This window comes from Trachurus trachurus, assembly GCF_905171665.1.
Source record: "Trachurus trachurus genome assembly, chromosome: 14".
In the NCBI taxonomy this organism is placed as follows: domain Eukaryota; kingdom Metazoa; phylum Chordata; class Actinopteri; order Carangiformes; family Carangidae; genus Trachurus; species Trachurus trachurus.
The window spans coordinates 25,211,390-25,225,800 of NC_139903.1; the positions used below are offsets into that span (position 1 = coordinate 25,211,390).

The 14,411-nt window shown below is 41.0% G+C and overlaps 2 protein-coding genes across 2 annotated transcripts; both read left to right on the forward strand.

Moving 5' to 3' along the window:
• Positions 1-5,249: 5,249 nt before the first annotated feature.
• Positions 5,250-6,248, forward strand: LOC310996542 (olfactory receptor 1-like; the record flags this gene model as incomplete). The annotated part of the gene is made up of 1 exon (XM_083985964.1): positions 5,250-6,248. One exon carries the CDS (start codon positions 5,250-5,252, stop codon positions 6,246-6,248), a length of 999 nt encoding a protein of 332 aa, XP_083842090.1.
• A 4,627-nt stretch (positions 6,249-10,875) lies between these two features.
• LOC310996543 (olfactory receptor 8G17-like) lies at positions 10,876-11,850 on the forward strand (the record flags this gene model as incomplete). The annotated part of the gene is made up of 1 exon (XM_083985965.1): positions 10,876-11,850. The coding sequence occupies one exon, from the start codon at positions 10,876-10,878 to the stop codon at positions 11,848-11,850; it is 975 nt and encodes a 324-aa protein (XP_083842091.1).
• Between the last annotated feature and the right edge of the window lie 2,561 nt (positions 11,851-14,411).

A 14,411-nucleotide genomic window follows, 5' to 3' on the forward strand; every position in this document is an offset into this window, starting at 1 on the left:
TTGTTCTCGCTTTAGATCCAGTACCTGCAAAAAGCATAGTTAACTGTTAACAAGTGCATAGTTAACTGATAATAAGGGCATAATAATGCACAATAAAAATATTTATCAGCCTTAATAAGACATTGTCCTCGCTTTAGATCCAGTACCTGCAAAAAGCATAGTTAACTGTTAACAAGTGCATAGTTAATTTATAATAGATGAGCAATAAAGTATAATAATGTTAATAAATCAAACAAAAAAGATCAATAAAGGCATGACAAAGACATCATGGTTGGGCTACACTCAATGTGTTTGTAATGTTATTATGAACAATTATAAGATACCCATAAGGATTTTATTAATGTTCTTAAGCATCAACAAACAGTTAACAAGTTTCTTATAAGTTATTATAAATCTCTTATAGTCTGCTATTAACTATATTATAATGAGACTATTAATACTTGTAAGCACTTATAAGAGCCTTATTACCTATTAACTAACGCTTATTACACAGACCTTAAGATTAATAAAGGCATAACAAAGACATAATGATTGGGCTAGTTGAGTCAATATATGTGTTTGTAATGTTATTATGAACAATTATAAGATACTCATAAGGATTTTATTAATGTTCATAAGCATCAACAAACAGTTAACTAAGTTTATTATAAGTTATTATAAATCTCTTATAGTCTGCTATTAACTATATTATAATGAGTCTATTAATACATATATAGTCTTATAAATGCATAATAATGTTAATAAGCATCTTGTAATCACTTATAAGGGCCTTATTGCCTATTAACTAATGCTTATTACAAGGACCTTAATATAAAGCGTTACCTGAAAATGCAATTTCTAGGTCCTTGAAAAGTTATGGAAAAATAAAATCCTCTGTAAAGTTTTGGAAAAGTCATTGAAATATTGCGTGGTTAATATTTCGGATGTGTAATAGGCCTATTCAAAATAAATATGGTGTAACGCAATCGCGTCGCCTGGCTCTAGCCCCGAACATTTCTTATTCAGCCCCGGATGTTTTCTCAGACGGACAGAAAGTGCACATTGACTGAGAAGGTAGTTTTGTAATTTCCCGGTCACAGTGAATGCAACACAGGCACGACGCCACGACCAATCAGAGAGAAGTGTTGTGGAAGCGGAGAATCCTCCTCCGTGTTTTATTGGCTAACAGCCAGGTAACCAAGGTAACTATCTGAACTCTAGCGTTCCGAGCGTTCCCAAATCATCAGAAAAATTGAAAAACTGACGTTTTTTTACACGAAAAGGGGGAGACGTTTCTGCAGTTGTGGTGGCTCGCGGCAGGGCGGACTGGACATCGGGAGTACCGGGAGTTTTCCGGTGGGCCGGTGGGTCAGTGGACTGGCCCGGTACGACGTGGTGCTGCAAATGACGCGCTGATGTTAGTGTGTTTACATTTTTCTAACGTCTATGAGCGCGAGGAGTGCCTACCGTAATTAATTTATCAGTCCCTCCAGGAATTCGCGATGTTGCGATCGCAACAATTAACGCAAATTCAGCAAATCCCCGCAAATTTTTGCGATCTTGCAATTTTGTACAATCACCGCAACTTTTCCGCAAATTGGACCAATCGTCGGTGCTTTCCGCGAGTTACACAGCAGAGAGTGCGAGTCTGGACGGAGCGGTGGTTGAAAGTGAGTCCACGGAGGAACAGCGTGGCTGGGCTGATGGCAAGAAACTTGATACAACGTGCACAAAGTGATAAGTAAAGGAACACAAGCTGAGTTGAACGTGTTGAGTGTGTGAGTTGTCCTGGTTGACCACCCGAGGCTGCATCAACCCCGCAGCACTCGCCGAGGGGGAATCCAGTGAGTGCGCCACTGCAGGGCCGGAGCGGAGCAGCCGGCGGCCAGGTGCCCCTTCCCCCATCCTAAGGCCCTGGCCCTGGATTTGAGTAGCCTTTTTATTCAAAGACTGGACTGTTTTAATGGCATTTTAAAACAGTTCTTTTACCACGATTTTTAAACAGACATTTTAATTAAAAGTAAAACAACTTTCAACTCTATATAATTTTCCTGTGCCTTTCTTAACAAGTGGAAAATTGCTGGTATAACAGGACCTCACATTATTTTGTGACATTTCAAAATTTTCAATTTTCCTTAGATTTTTTATTATTCAGAACAAAACTGCAACTTTTTTTTGCAACTTTAGCTGTCTCCCGCAATTTAATCGCAACAAAAGCGCTTAAAACATCGCAACATGCACCGCAATTTTTTCAAAATGTGGCCGCAAAATCAGGCATTTTAGGCCGCAACAATCACAAAAAAAGCCCGCGAAATCCTGGAGGGACTGATTTATTCTCGGTCCGAATCCGCCCCAGTCCCAGCCAGGCCAGACCAGACCAGACCGAGTTACGAACCAGCGCGTCCGGTCGGATTGGGCCGTCCATGTTCACTTTATGAGCCCAAAAGAACAAAAGCAGAGCAGAGGAATAAAGAGAGACAGCACAGCAACAGGTGTGTGTGTGTGTGTGTGTGATGTAGGCCTATATGTTCTATACATAGTTGGCTGAAAATTTTAGGACATTTTTAAAGCTCAACCATGTTGGAGCCTCCTTATATATTTAATATTTGATAGAGATGAGAATGGGGCAGAAGTTGTGGAAGAAGAGGAAACAGCCTTTGAAAGGCTGTTGAAGCCAAAATTTAACAAATGGGTTTTGTTTTTGCTCTCCAGCTACAACTCCATTAGACCAGTTCTGAGTTCACTTTCATACACTCCAGCCATTCTTGCCATTACAATGATAGGAACCTCAGTCAGTACTAAATCTGTTTGTTTGTTTGTTTTGTTTGTTTTTATCTGAAGCAATGTTGGCTTTTGCCTTTATTTTCTCCTCTGAGTACACCAGAATGCCTCATTTATGTGTTAAAAATCACAATTTTTTTTTCTGGGGGAGTGCCCCCAGACCCCCCTGCTAAAGTGCTTTAGATAGACGGCAAACCAAGGGGGGGGGGCAAAACCATTGCTAAAAAAGTGTATGAACCCTGATTGGTCCTCGTCCCTACGTCACCACATTCACGTGCATCCCTTGGCTGCACACACAGAGAGGACCGCCCCTTTATGCCGTTCCCTCTCCTCATTGGATAAAGGTTGTAGGATACAGAGATGGGGACTCGAGTTTGCGACTCGAACTCGAGTCGCACTTAAGTCGCACCCACAGAGACTTCAGACTTGACTTGGACTCGTGCCCAAAAGACTTCAGACTCGACTCGGACTCGTGTTTTGAGACTCGTGAACAATCTTTTTTTTTTTTTTTTCTTCTTCTTTTTTTTGCCGTTAACACACCACTAGCGGAGCAGTGCCACATGGCCGGTAACGTAAAAGTTTGTGGCGGAGTGTGTTTGAGGTCACTTTCCCGTCTTTATTTCATGACGTGTACATGTTTAGTTGTGTATCAAAGATGTTCAGTGAAGCCTAGCTCTAGTCTCTGAAGACTAATTTAAGAATACTATGGTTGATTGAAGCAGAGTAAAGTTTGCGATGCTAAGGGTGACCAAGACAGTGACTGGAAACAGGCATACATGAAGCGGCGCTCTACCCGAAGTATAAGTAACGTTGTGCAAGAAGCCTATTGCCAATGTCAATCATGTCAGTCACAATGCATTATACGTATGTCCTCTGTTGAACAGTCCTTCACAGTAAAACATTTAGGCCTTAGTTCATTGCTTGAGTCATTATATGCAAAAGTGTTGAACAAGATGTGATGTGCAATCTGTAAAGTATAATTTTGCGAGTTCTAGCTTTTTAGGCAAGAATTGTGCTACTGTAAAAGAGGCTGGTTGCTTTTTTTCCCGCCTGAATGTCAATGGATAACATGGTCTGGCAAAAAACTGCAGGAGAAACCAAACAATAAAATAATGCATAAATCCTGCTAATCTTCCACAATCTCCTATACCGTGTTATGCAACCTTTTTTCTGTTGAAATTGATATATGTAAAACAGAAAAACCTGCAGCCTTGTGTATTTTCATAGGAAAATGCATACAGTAGAGTAAACTGTCATATTGACAACATTTTGACTATCTTGTTCAATACAATGGCACTGAAACTTATCCTGATGACATTGATGGAATAATTGGCATAAATATTTGCCTTTCAGCCATAACCAAGGCATTTTGAACAAGTTACAGGATTTTGCATGTTATCCAATTTGTTTTGTTGTCCATTTGTTTGGTTCTGATGAAGGTCAATAGACCGAAACGTTGACTTACCAATAAAAGAGCTTCAAGTGAGTGCGGGAGCAAGTGCTGACTTTTTATGTCCAATTTGTTTTGCCATTGTTTTGAAAAATGTTCTAAAAATGCAGTGATGGTAATATTCTCCCACTCTGCTGCTGTATCTCACCTCTTGGTTTTGGATGGACCCAACGTTAATTGGTGTATTTTTGTTGGCTCTGCATACTACTTTTCACAATATGCCAGCAAGAAAGGCAACCTTACAAAGTTTGGCCTTCTGTGGTCATCGCTGTGTAGAGAACGTCCCAGTGGTGGAGATAGCGATTGAGATCTGGCCAGACATGAAGAGGTATGATGAAGCCATTACAAACAAAAAGCTCCCATGTTTACATGATTGTATCTGATGTTAATATTGTGTAGAGATTGCAGAGGACTTAAAAGACTCTTGACTTTGATTATGGATCTGTCCTTCCCCCCGCTCTCTCCAGCTGGTGCGTCCCTGAATTAAGGACCATTCTTTGAAGTCCTTTGCAGATTGAACCGATTTGGGAGATTGGTCATTTTAATTAGCTTTAGCTAGTGTCTAATACCCTCAGTTTCACAGATTGGCCATGGTTGGTTCAGCCATATACAACGTTTTTGGCTAGTCTTGTTGAAGTTGTCTTAATACAGTATGATATGCCCAAATGTTCCTCATCTCCATTATCAGAAAAAACAAAAAACATTGTAAAAGATAACCCTTCCAATTTTACAATATTTTACATCTCATCGCTTATGACTATGCTATGAAAAGCCTGTTGTAAATATTTAACTTTGTGGATTGCATCAGCACAGTAATTTGTGTCTAATAAGTGACACACCCACCTGCATCCACAATGAAAGGGAAAAGTATAAATGACAGTTCTCTCACAAACAAATCACTTTAGTGTGCTGCACCCCTCTTATTCTCAAGGTAAGGTTGTTACAGCAGTTCTTATCAAGCAACCGTGTCATACTTTGTTTTGTTTAAATACATGTTCTGTTATTTTCTCTTTTTATGTCCAGGAAACAGACATTGATAATGGGCTCTGAAGAGAAAGCTGCTACCATATTTAATTCCACATTTGTTCGTCCCACATATTTCTATGTCAGCGGGTTTTCCAACATCCCTCATGTAACTTATTACTATGTGTTTCTGTGTTTTGTCTATATCATGACTGTTGTTGGGAATGGCCTCCTTCTCTCAGTTATCTGCCTGGTCAAGACTCTTCATACACCTAAATATATGATTGTGTTCAACCTGGCGTTGACAGATTTGTGTGGCAGCACTGCTCTTGTCCCTAAATTGTTGGATATGTTTTTGTTTGACAGGAGGTATATTGTTTATGAGGCTTGCTTAAGTTACATGTTCTTTGTTTTGTTCTTTGTAAGTGTACAGTCATGGACACTTGTCACTATGGCCTATGACCGATTTATAGCAATTTGCTTCCCTTTAAGGTACCATAGTATTGTGACAAAACCAGCTATTGCTTCAATGCTGCTATTCACATGGATTTTTTTATTATGTCTAGTAGCGTTTACTGTTGGACTTATTAATCGTCTTTCCTTCTGTGGATCTGTGGTAGTGAAAAGCTTTTTCTGTGATCATGCACCAGTGTATCGTCTGGCTTGTAATGACACTTCTTTAAATAATATAATGGCATATGTTGCTTTCATTTTTCTACTTTGTTGTCCTCTTATATTGATAGCAATCACATATGTTTGTATTTCTATAGCACTGAGCAGGATTGCATCAGCAGCAGAGAGACTCAAAGCGTTGAAAACTTGTACTTCTCATTTGATCCTTGTGGCTATTTTCTTTCTCCCAGTTGTGGGAACCAACATTGCTTCAGTGGCCACCTATATCCATCCTAATGCTAGAATCATAAACTCCTCTTTGACACACACTATACCAGCTTTGCTCAATCCTATAATATACTCTTTAAAGACAGAGGAAGTGTTGAACTCTCTAAAGAAGTTTTGCAAACGAAGTAGGCTCAGCAATATAACTTCATTCAAGAAGGTGAACTGTTTATCATAGTAACATTGGCACTGACTGGAGTGTTACCAAAGTCCTTCTCTGGTGTTACTTAAGCAATATATCACGACAGGCCATGGTATACGCTCATTATACCACGGCTAAAGGGCCTTCTTAGCGTGGTATAATGAGCATATCACAGACTGAAATTATATATTGCTTTTATAAAACGGTTACCAATAATGGCAATATGAAAGAGGAATAAGCAATCAATTTCAGGTAGTTTTTATTCAACCATAAATACATTATCCAATAAAATAGCCCCACTGTGAGAAAAATAGTCCCACATCTCGGGACGTTGCAGTTTTTTTTTTTTTTTCAGGTGAAAGCCACTGCTCAGTCCACTCTACCATTGTTAACCCTCCCTGGAGGTGAAAGTTCATCGATGTTCAGTTTCAGTTTCATCATAAACATGTGAATTCAACTAATTTAGTCTGTTTGTTAACGTTGTCAAAACACAGGCTGCCTTTTGCTACCTACTGCAACAGTCTGACTTTCATTCATACCAGTCATTACGTGCCTGATGCGGAGTGATAGCCATGCTGTGATAAGGCTTTAGAATAGTAGCTGTGGTATATGCTCATCACAGTTAACAACCAATCAGATGGCTGGATTTCACCTTTCTGTTTTATAAAATGGCATAATTGATTTTTGATTTTTTACTGTTTCTTGTCTAACAAATAAATGCTACCCATTTAGGTTCAGTTGCAGCTCTCTCTATTTTGTAATTTGTTGTATTTTACTGCTTAAGTAGGCATATAAGTAGACATTGTGTTTTTACTTTTCATTGCCAACTTTTTGATAAAAAGATCAGTGCCATGGAGATGTATACATTAAAATACATACAATTATACATCAAGCCTCATTCAGAGTCATTAAAGCAGAAGTAAGCGGAATGTTTGTGTTGTTATGAGTCTTAAATAGTTATATCTTTCGACGGCAATCACTTATATAGAGTGTTTGATCTGAAACACGAGTCTGTCAGTCACTCTGCTCTACTGTAAGCCGAGGAGAAAACTTTCCTTGTATCCTACAACCTTTATCCAATGAGGAGAGAGAACGGCATAAAGGGGCGGTCCTCTCTGTGTGTGCAGCCAAGGGATGCGCGTGAATGTGGTGACGTAGGGACGAGGGCGGGGACTGCTAACTCCATCAGCTGACAAGAAGTTAGCCAAAACGACCGGATCGCTTACTTCTGCTTTAAGTTTACAATCACATTTTTAAAACATTAATAACTAGAAAAAGATAGCATTTCCTGAAGGAAATGTGTGCGAATGCTGAAAGCAGCGGAAGAAGGAAGCAAAAAGACAGAGAAAGGCGGTAGGTAGAAAGAAAGAAAGAAAGAAAGAAAGAAAGAAAGAAAGAAAGAAAGAGGGGGTAGTTAGTTCTAGTTCTTGTTTTTCCCTTATGTTTTTTTCCTTTCGTGTATAATGCATAATGTACAGTAATATGTATAATGATAATTATTTATAATAATATAATAAGAATATAATATAATACAATAAAATATAATATAGGCTCATGTAATATAATATAATGTATAATAGACTACATACAATCACTTATCACTTGGATTCGATAACTAAAGTAACTCACCAGAGCAACTCACAAGTCCAGGGATTCACTGCCATTGCAGTGATGATTAGAAAGCGCAACAACTTCTTGATTGGCATCTACTCCATTTTCAAAGAACGCACGGTGCGAGTGTCGTTCATTAGCTGTCACTTTTACCCCAGCTGTTGCTATAGCAGAGAAAATAGGGGCAGCCCCAAGCGCTTCAAACGCACGTGCAGTGCTACTATGACAATAAACAGAGCTCAGAGTGCGGGCATATACCGGCAGTGCAGGCATATCTTGGCAGATCACTGGCTTCTTGACATTGCTGGGGGAGATGTTGTGCAGGACATGGTCTCAATTTGCGTGACGCTTGAAAAGAGGCAGAAATGCGTGAAATCACGCACAAAGCGGGACATCTGGTCACCCTATGCACCAAACTTGCAAAATAGTAAGTAAGTAAATTTGATTTCTATAGCACTTTTAACAGAAAGGGTTCACAAAGTGCTTCACAGTAAAATCAGCAGAATACATAGTATAAAACAAAGACACAGTTAAAAACGGGTACATAAAAAGATTAAAAGATTAAAAAACACAGAAGACATAAAAGCCCCTAAAAAAACCCTGCCTAACTGAAAGCCTGTAGAAACAGCAGTCTTTAGTAGATCCTTTTTAAAAGACTCAATAGAATTTAAAGTGCGCATGGACAGTGGCAGAGCATTCCATAGTCGGGGGCTACGGCTTGGAAGGCTCGGTCACCTCTGGATTTAAAGTGAGTGTGGGGGCAGACCAGCAGGTATTGATTTGAGGATCTAAGGGAACGTGTTGGCTTATAAAATTTGAGCAACTCAGAAATATAGGAAGGGGCTTGACCATTTAAAGCTCTAAAAGTAAGAACTAAAATTTTAAAATTAATCGTGAGACGGACTGGGAGCCAGTGGAGTGAAATGCACGTGGAAACACCCTAAACTGCGCCTGGTCTACGAAACTAGAGCCCCAAGGTGCCAGATTACATTCATTTGAGCAGGAGAACATCCCCATTCACAACAAAAAAGCTCAAGCAGTCCGTGTGGGAATCGCGCATGGTTGGCAGATGAGGATGGACCTGGGGAAACAATTGAGATTTCGGAAACCGCAGAGAAAGCCTCAAGTTGGGTGTGGATTGGAAGTGACACGCAGTGGCTGTTTGGGTTTCATGGGTGAGGGGGTCCAAAGTTGAAAGACCCAAAATGCCCTGACCATGAGACGTCCTCAGATATAAGGACTCCCAGGATTCAAAGGGTCTGCACCTTCTGCACACATTCCCCATGTATGTTAAGTCGGGCAAGTTCTGCAGCACTTTGCTTCCTGAGGTCCAGTAGCCTATGAAACCTTGGGTCTTTGTGGTACATTACGTTGTGCCATTAACAGATAGCATAGTCTTTTATCTGGCTTTTATACCATGGTCTGGGTGAATCCTCGATTCTGATTGGCTGCGGGGTGTCCATTAAAAAGTGTTATACCATGGTCTGGGTGAATCCTCGATTCTGATTGGCTGCTGGGTGTCCATTAAAAAGTGATAATGGACACCCATAAAGATGTTCCGGTCAAATTGCCTGATTATGTTCTAAATATTACTGCACTGGCTCAAACGCTTGTTAGTAACCACGGCAACGGACACTCGGACCATAACAACTTTTTTTCAGCGCATCAAGGCACTGGAGTAAACACAAGCGGTAAGAAGTGCACTGGCCGTCTGAAAAACTTTGTGTCACGTAACATTTAAGCTGTCACCTCACTTCCCTTTACTGATCAACTACCAGGCTGTGGCAGAGTCACTGGCTGTACACTGCGGTCACAGCGGGTCCCTCTTTTTTTTTTTCCTTTTATCACCGACGAGAGTTATTAAATAGTCCGGTCAGCCGCTTATTGTGAAAGACGTATGATTTTAACGGTAAAAACAACATTAAATCATAAGTGAATGATTGAATATGTATTTTTCTCGTAAGTGACCATGGTATATAAGCGGGATAATGCCCTTCGAGGTGTCCGATTATCAGAGATTAAGGTTCACGCCTCCGCGTCGTCCATTAATTTCTGATAATGGACACCTCGTCGGGCATTATCCCTTACGTAATGGACACCCATAAAGATGTTCCGGTCAAATTGCCTGATTACGTTCTAAATATTACTGCGCTGGCTCAAACGCTTGTTAGTAACCACGGCAACTGACACTCGGACCATAACAACTTTTTTTCAGCGCATCATGGCACTGAAGTCTGTAAACACACAAGCAGTAAGAAGTGCACTGGCCCTCTGAAAAACTTTGTGTCACGTAACATTTAAGCCGTCACCTCACCTCCCTTCATTGATCAGCTATCAGGCGGTGGCAGAGTCACTGACTGTACGCCGCTGCGGTCACAGCGGGTCCCTCTTTTTTTTCTTTTATCGCCGAAGAGAGTTATTAAATAGTCCACTCAGCCGCTTATTGTTAAACGTATGATTTTAACCGTAAAAACAACATTAAATCATGAGTGAATGATTTAATATGTATTTTTCTCGTGAGTGACCATGGTATAAGCGGGATAATGCCCTTCGAGGTGTCCGATTATCAGAAATTAATGGACTTCGCAGAAGGAACCATCCTCCGCTTCGTGTCGGACGGTTCACGCCTCCGCGTCGTCCATTCATTTCTGATAATGGACACCTCGTCGGGCATCATCCCTTACGTAATGACACAGCTTTAAATAGCATAATAGCATATCTTGCTTTCATTACTACTCTGTTGTCCTTTTATATTGAAAGCTGTCACATAAATTAGGATTTCATCATGTTCCACACTGTGCCATTAACAGATAATCCAGTGTCTTGGTGACTACATTTAATTTAGTTGATTACATAAACTATGACATAATTACACATTCATGTTAATTACTGTCTAATTCATTACCATGTGACACAGCCACAATGAAAGCAAAAGAATATTAATGACCCTCACTTTTGTCAAGGTGAGGTTGTGAGCAGGTCTTATCAAGCAACTGTGTCATACTTTGCTCTGTTATTTTCTCTATTTACGTCCAGGAAACAGACATTGATAATGGGCTTTAATTCCACATTTGTTCGTCCCACATATTTCTATGTCAGCGGGTTTTCCAACATCCCTCATGTTACTTATTACTATGTGTTTCTGTGTTTTGTCTATATCATGACTGTTGTTGGGAATGGCCTCCTTCTCTCAGTTATCTGCCTGGTCAAGTCTCTTCATACAGCTAAATATATGATTGTGTTCAACCTGGCGTTGACAGATCTGTGTGGCAGCACTGCTTTCATCCCCAAATCGTTAGACATGTTTTTGTTTGACAGGAGGTATATTGTTTATGAGGCTTGCTTAAGTTACATGTTCTTTGTTTTGTTATTTACAGGTGTACAGTCATGGACACTTGTCACTATGGCCTATGACCGATTTATAGCAATTTGCTTCCCCTTAAGATACCATAGTATTGTGACAAAACCAGCTATTGCTGCAATGCTGCTGTTCACATGGATTGTATTATCAAGTCTAGTCTTGTATATGGTTGGACTTATTAATCGCCTTTCCTTCTGTGGATCTGTGGTGGTAAAAAGCTTTTTCTGTGATCATGGGCCAGTTTACAGTCTGGCTTGTAATGATATCTTCTTGAACACGATAATGGCATATGTTGCTTTCGTTATAGGACTCATTTTTCCTCCTATATTGATAGCAGTTACATATGTTTGTATTTCTATAGCACTGAGCAGGATTGCATCAGCAGCAGAGAGACTCAAAGCGTTGAAAACTTGTACTTCTCATTTGATCATTGTGGCTATTTTCTTTATACCAATTGTGGCCACCAACATAGCTGCAGTGACCTACTCCATCCATCCCAATGCCAGGATCATAAACTCCTCGTTGACACACACTATACCAGCTTTGCTCAATCCTATAATATACTCTCTAAAGACACAGGAAGTGTTGAACTCTTTCAAGAAGCTTTGCAAACGAAGAAGGTTTAGCAATATAACTTCATCCAAAAAGGTGAACTGTTTATCGTGACTGTATTGACATGTTACGGACATTAGATATAAATGGTTTAATTGTATTTCTTCAAATGTTCTATGATCTTCCATGCAGTATGAAATGAGGCATTTCCAAGTGTTATTAATGTAAGCTGCAGAACATCGGAAGAAGTTCAGAAAAAAAAATTGAAACAATCTTTGATCCTGGTCTTAAAAGACTTTTTGTGCCTGTATCTAAAAGAGCTGCTGTGTCGATGTGTCACAAATACAACCCAGCAAGTGTCTCCGGTAACTACTTCTGAATATTACCTTATACACTTACCCCCTCTGGCAGCAACTCTAATATAAAAGTAAGTAGTTCCCTTCACTTATAATGGTACAAATGTCCTTTTATTCATGTCTTTCAGTTTCAAAGTAAACTCGTAATCCAACACATCATCCTGCTAAGTCTTCCTGTTATTCATACTGTGCAGATATCAATATGAAAAATGATTATTCCTGTACTTGCTGTGTCTCTTTAGAAATATCTCACTGGAGAGGTAAAGGTGAGGCTAGTCAGTAAGACGGCCATTATGTTATACTTCTATATTCCATTCATTTTCAGTGAATGGAAATGAATGGAATATATCTGCACCTATGGATATGACAGGTGCAGAGATTCATTCAACTTCAGATTTGGTAACTAATAAATGATACATTCTCACATGATTACATGTGTTTTGACCTAGTACTGTAGAAGGGCATTTTGGGAGACTCAGTAGTTCTGGTATGCTGGCACCATCTAGTGGTTTGTACTTGTACCCTACAGGATTATAAAGAGTAAATAAGGTTGCGCACATCCAGTTTAAAAAAAGGTGCTGGCCTCAAACATAAACGTGGATAGAAAAGAGAAAAGAGCAGACCGCACACTTCAGCTCCCTTACGAAATACATAAATTAGAACACACCTTGTGCTAAAGTAGAAAAGACATAGAATATATTTAAGCAATATCACACGAGAGGGAGTGCTGTTGTACTGTATATCAGCACGGCTGTGATTCGGTCGTAGGCACGAGGCCGCAGGCCGAGTGCCGCAGATATTTTTCTGGAAACTGTTACATTATGTAACGTGTGCACAACTGTAACTTGTAATCCAAGAGGCTTCAGCCTGAGGTGAAACGTCTTCCTAGACGAATAACCAAGTCCAGTTGCATTCGATTTAAATTTCCTTGAGATAACTATGACCGGGAGTCCGGGACAAATGAGAATATTCACAGGCTTAGTGCATGTGCACACGCCGGCCGGAGATCAACTCGCAACAATGTAGCTTTCCCTCGATTAAAGTAGCTCTGTCATCTCCCACTTTGTACCGGATAAGAGACAGCACCCGACAGATATGCTAAATGTTTGGATGCAACAAAGTCACTGTTAACAAAATCAGCATCTAATCTGTCCCTTTAAGAGCAGCTGCTGACAGATGTGCATTATTGCTCCGCTCGTGAGTCCAGCAGCATCGGGTCCAGGCTGCTGGCACGGACGTAGCGGTCGTGGGCTATGAGTGGATTATTACATTCACCAGAACTTGCAGAACTCAAACTACTCAAACTTGGAGCCAGACCCGGCCAGGCTACAGGAGGGATCAAAAATATGCAGGGGACCCCCAAAAGGCTGAGAACCACTGATCCTGTTGAACGTAGGCTACTGTAACCACTGTGAAACAATAAAAAAAACAACATTGATCTGATTGACCGGCGTAGCGGTCCCTCTCTCCATCCACTCTCTAGCTCTCTCGACCACAGCTGCAAATGAAGTACCTATGGCCTATGAACAGCGCCACTCTCCATTGCAGCTACGTTGTGGTCAAACGTGGAATTATCCCAAAATCTTTTGAGCTGCATCTCAGTACGATGCTTCCACCTAGTGGCTACAGTGTGACCTACAATTTCACACAACGCGTGAATCGCGCTTTCCGTGAGGGAAACGTCCAAATGAAACTAGTACCCACTGTATTCACAGATTTTCACAGATTTTTTCACAAAGCTCATAAGAATGGTCTAATGCAGTGATTCTTAACCATAGGGCCGCGGCCCACGCTTGGGCCGCCAGCACCCCCCAGAGGGCCCCAAAAACGTTCAGTTTTGCACCTGTGGGCTGCAAGGGCCGCGGACTGCGTAGATCAGCATGTCCAAAGTCCGGCCCGCGTCTCTGGCCTCCAAACAGGCTGAATGACAAGAGGGAGTGAAGCCTCTTGTCAGTCATCCAGGATCTTTGTCTCTGTGGGGGGAGGCGGGGCCGCTACCACACACACAGTGCTGCATGTGAACCTGTGAGGAGCAACGCTAGGTAAGTGTTGCCAACTTGGCGACTTTCCAAACCCTCTTAACGACTTTCTTTTAGTCAAAAGCGACTAGCGACAAATCTAGCGACTTTTCCGGTGCTGTTACAAACGTTTCTGGTTTGGAGACTCGGACGTGAAAGCACGTCATCACTGCTGTTTTCAACGGTGCTGCCGTGAGCCCCCCGCCCCCGTCCCTACAGCCCCCACCGGCGGTGTCACGGAGCTGTCCCCGCTACAGAGACCCGCTCCACGCCGCTGACACCCCCACCACACAGTGCGACA